The sequence below is a fragment of the Emys orbicularis genome, chromosome 5, assembly GCF_028017835.1.
Source record: "Emys orbicularis isolate rEmyOrb1 chromosome 5, rEmyOrb1.hap1, whole genome shotgun sequence".
In the NCBI taxonomy this organism is placed as follows: domain Eukaryota; kingdom Metazoa; phylum Chordata; order Testudines; family Emydidae; genus Emys; species Emys orbicularis.
Genome location: NC_088687.1, coordinates 119,668,282 through 119,671,278, shown reverse-complemented (window position 1 = coordinate 119,671,278; position 2,997 = coordinate 119,668,282). Strand labels below are relative to the sequence as shown.

Sequence of the window (2,997 nt, the reverse complement as noted above, 5' to 3'; positions counted from 1 at the left end):
TAGATGGTTACTGGGTTGTTTTCTCTAGAGGATAAAGTGTACCAGTTGTGTTTGTTTGGTTATCCTCACTCCCTCCTTTCCCTGCTCCAGGGCAGGAAAGTACTAGCAGCTTTGGCTCGCAGGTTGGCAGGAAATTTAAAACGGCAGTGAGCCGCTGTTTGGACCAACCCCAAAACATTTTTTTCATTGATACACGAGCCTATTTAAGGTGGGAGTCCACTTGTCAAACTTAGACTCCACTGAAACCTATCAGTAGTTGTGAAACCATTAACATTTATTGACATACTCTCCACAATGAAGATGCTGCTGAGTTTGGTTGTTCTGCTCTCTATTTTTCTGTTGATTAGTTCAGCTCCTCCAACCTGCTACTCAAGGATTCTGTCTTTGAGCAAAGAAATCATGGCATCATTTAAGAATTTACAGAACACTGAACCTGTGGTGAGTTGATCTAAAACACTACTTAGATTGTTGCTTTTGAAACAAATCTCCCTAGGAAAAAAAAATTGCAATGTCTCTATTCTTTACTACAGGACCCCTGTGTGGAGATGCTGCCCAAGCTCTACTTGGACATACATGTAAGTTTACACTATTCTTTCTTTACAACCATGAATTAAAAGCAGCTAATGAAAAAAGTGCAAGTATGGGACCTACTTTGAGTATGGATTGAAGCTATTTTTTGAAAATTTAACTAGACTAGAGAGAAACAGTGAAAAGCAGCACTGTAGGATCTCATTTAAAAATAAAGATGTTTTTCTGAAGTTTTTCTTGTTTATTAAAATCACCATTTTTAAGTGAGTAACATTTGTATATTTCTTGTAATGGAATATTACCAGCATGTAATGTATGCATGGGAATGCATGAGAATAGTGAAAAGGTCAAAAGCAGAATCAAGACTCTTTTGTCTTCTTTCCACATGTGGCATATCTAGTTCATTCAAATTGCTATTTTAATGAATTCAAGTGGAGGAGTGCATTGCTGAGTTTCTCTTTTTTAATCAGCTATCACTTCTTGAGCTCTCTGAAAGTTTTCCATAGGAGACAAAATAATGGCAGCGATAATAATAAATGCATGTCCATCCACCACAAAGGATGTGTGTGACATTCTTTTGTGCAAGCACCTTAAGTTCCAGTGCTAAGCAGCAGAATATGCCGTGTTATGCTTTCTTCACAAACAACTGGGAAAAACCTTAAGTTTTGTTGGAGGCAGCATAATCTAATGAAGTCAGTAAAGGGCTGAGAACCAAGAACTCCTGGGTTCTACTCCCAGCTTTGCCACTGACTCACTGCATGGCAAAGTGCAAGTAATTTAGCTTCAGTGCCTCAGTTTCTCTGTTTTCAAAATGGGGACAGTAATAATTTATTCACCTGCTTTACAGGAACATTGTGAAATTAGTTTACATTGTCAAAAATACTGCACAAATGTTAAGTGCTATGAACAAAGTTCCACCTGACTCTTACACCACTGTCCAGTGGGAGTGAGGCAAATTATGACAGAGGTCTTGGTTACTGTATATTGTAACAAACTGAGGTGCTCCTATTGAAGGAATAGACCACATTCTCCTGCATATAATTCCACTAACACCAGAAGGTTATGCTGGCATTATCCTCTACTAGAGAACATAAAAGAAGCCAGTGATTGTATTGAACTATGAGAGCCAAAACTGGAGGGGGGGGGAGGAGAGGGGGAGTCTATGCAGTTACCAAAGATGGAGTAGACAACCCTGTTATGAAATACTGATTGTTGTTTACATAATAAAGGATTTATTTAAAAAAAAACAACAACATGTACATAGAGCTGGGAGTTGTGAATTCCCATGAAAGGGAATATTTGAGAGTGGCCAATGGGTAGTGCAAATCCACCAGTACTGCACAACAGTTTTACAAATCACCCTTTCCATGCCTTGCAGAATTATTGTGTGTTGACAAAACTCCGTAACTTTGTGGCGTACCCCGCATGCCAAAGAGTGCCGCAAGTGAGTGCTCTGAAGGAAAAGATCCGGAGCCTGTACACCATTATGATCTCCTTCTGCAGGAGGGTATGTCAATGACCATACATTGCTACTAATACGGCTGCTTCCAGGGAGATCCAACTGCCATTGACTTCAATGGAGTTGGATCAGGCCCCAACCTTGATATTTTCCACTGCCTTCTGCCTCCCTACTGCCCATTTAGAACACTAATCATTACTCTTATTTCCCCAGGACTTGGTGTTCCTTACTGACGATTGTGATGCTTTGGAAATCCCTATCCTGTCTCCTACTGATCCCTCTGTCATTCAGAGCTAAGAGAGTCAGACCACAGGAAGTACCTGGGATGGTTTAAAGGAAGCCAAGAGCCACCCAAAAATGCAATCAACTACAACATTAACAGCCTTGTTCTTTTTCAAGCACACCAGCCCTATTATCTCAGACCTACCCATGTTTCTCAGCCTTGGCAGGAAATGATCAGCATGCCTTACATACCTATCAAGCTGCTAGCGAAACTATGGTTAGAAAGCATTTTAGTCATTTGATGTTTTCAGTTTAGCCAAATTAGAAAGTATGTTTTGTTTGATCAGAAATTAAACGCTGGGTTTGTTACTCTTTCATGAATAACTACATTCATACAAAGAAAAAAATATATGATTCGTATTCTGACCTAGTGGTTCCTCTCTCACTCGAGGTAGGCTTGCAATTGTCTATTTTTTCTAAAGCAATTGGTAGAAGAAGTGTTAGTCTGTAGTCACAGACATCTCTGTACTTGTACAGTTTATGTACATGTATGTTGATCGCTTTTAGTGTCAACCTTGTGTGTATAGAAAGTAACCCTTTAGTCAGTGGAAATCTCACTGAAAAACTAAATAAAAAAAACCCTTCTACCCAGAGAAGTCAGCATCACATCAGGTCCATTTCACGTACACACTGAAAGATATCACCCCTCTAGCTTCTTTTTCCACAATCACCCTATAACTTGGTTTTTTTCCCAGCATGAGCGGTCTTCAGCTTTGTTTCCATGGCAA

The 2,997-nt window shown here is 39.7% G+C and overlaps 1 protein-coding gene across 1 annotated transcript; it reads left to right on the top strand.

Moving 5' to 3' along the window:
• Positions 1 to 294: 294 nt before the first annotated feature.
• Positions 295 to 2,284, top strand: CYTL1 (cytokine like 1). The gene is made up of 4 exons (XM_065405831.1): positions 295 to 438; positions 531 to 575; positions 1,907 to 2,035; positions 2,201 to 2,284. Exons 1-4 carry the CDS (start codon positions 295 to 297, stop codon positions 2,282 to 2,284), a joined length of 402 nt encoding a protein of 133 aa, XP_065261903.1.
• The last annotated feature ends 713 nt before the right edge of the window (positions 2,285 to 2,997 follow it).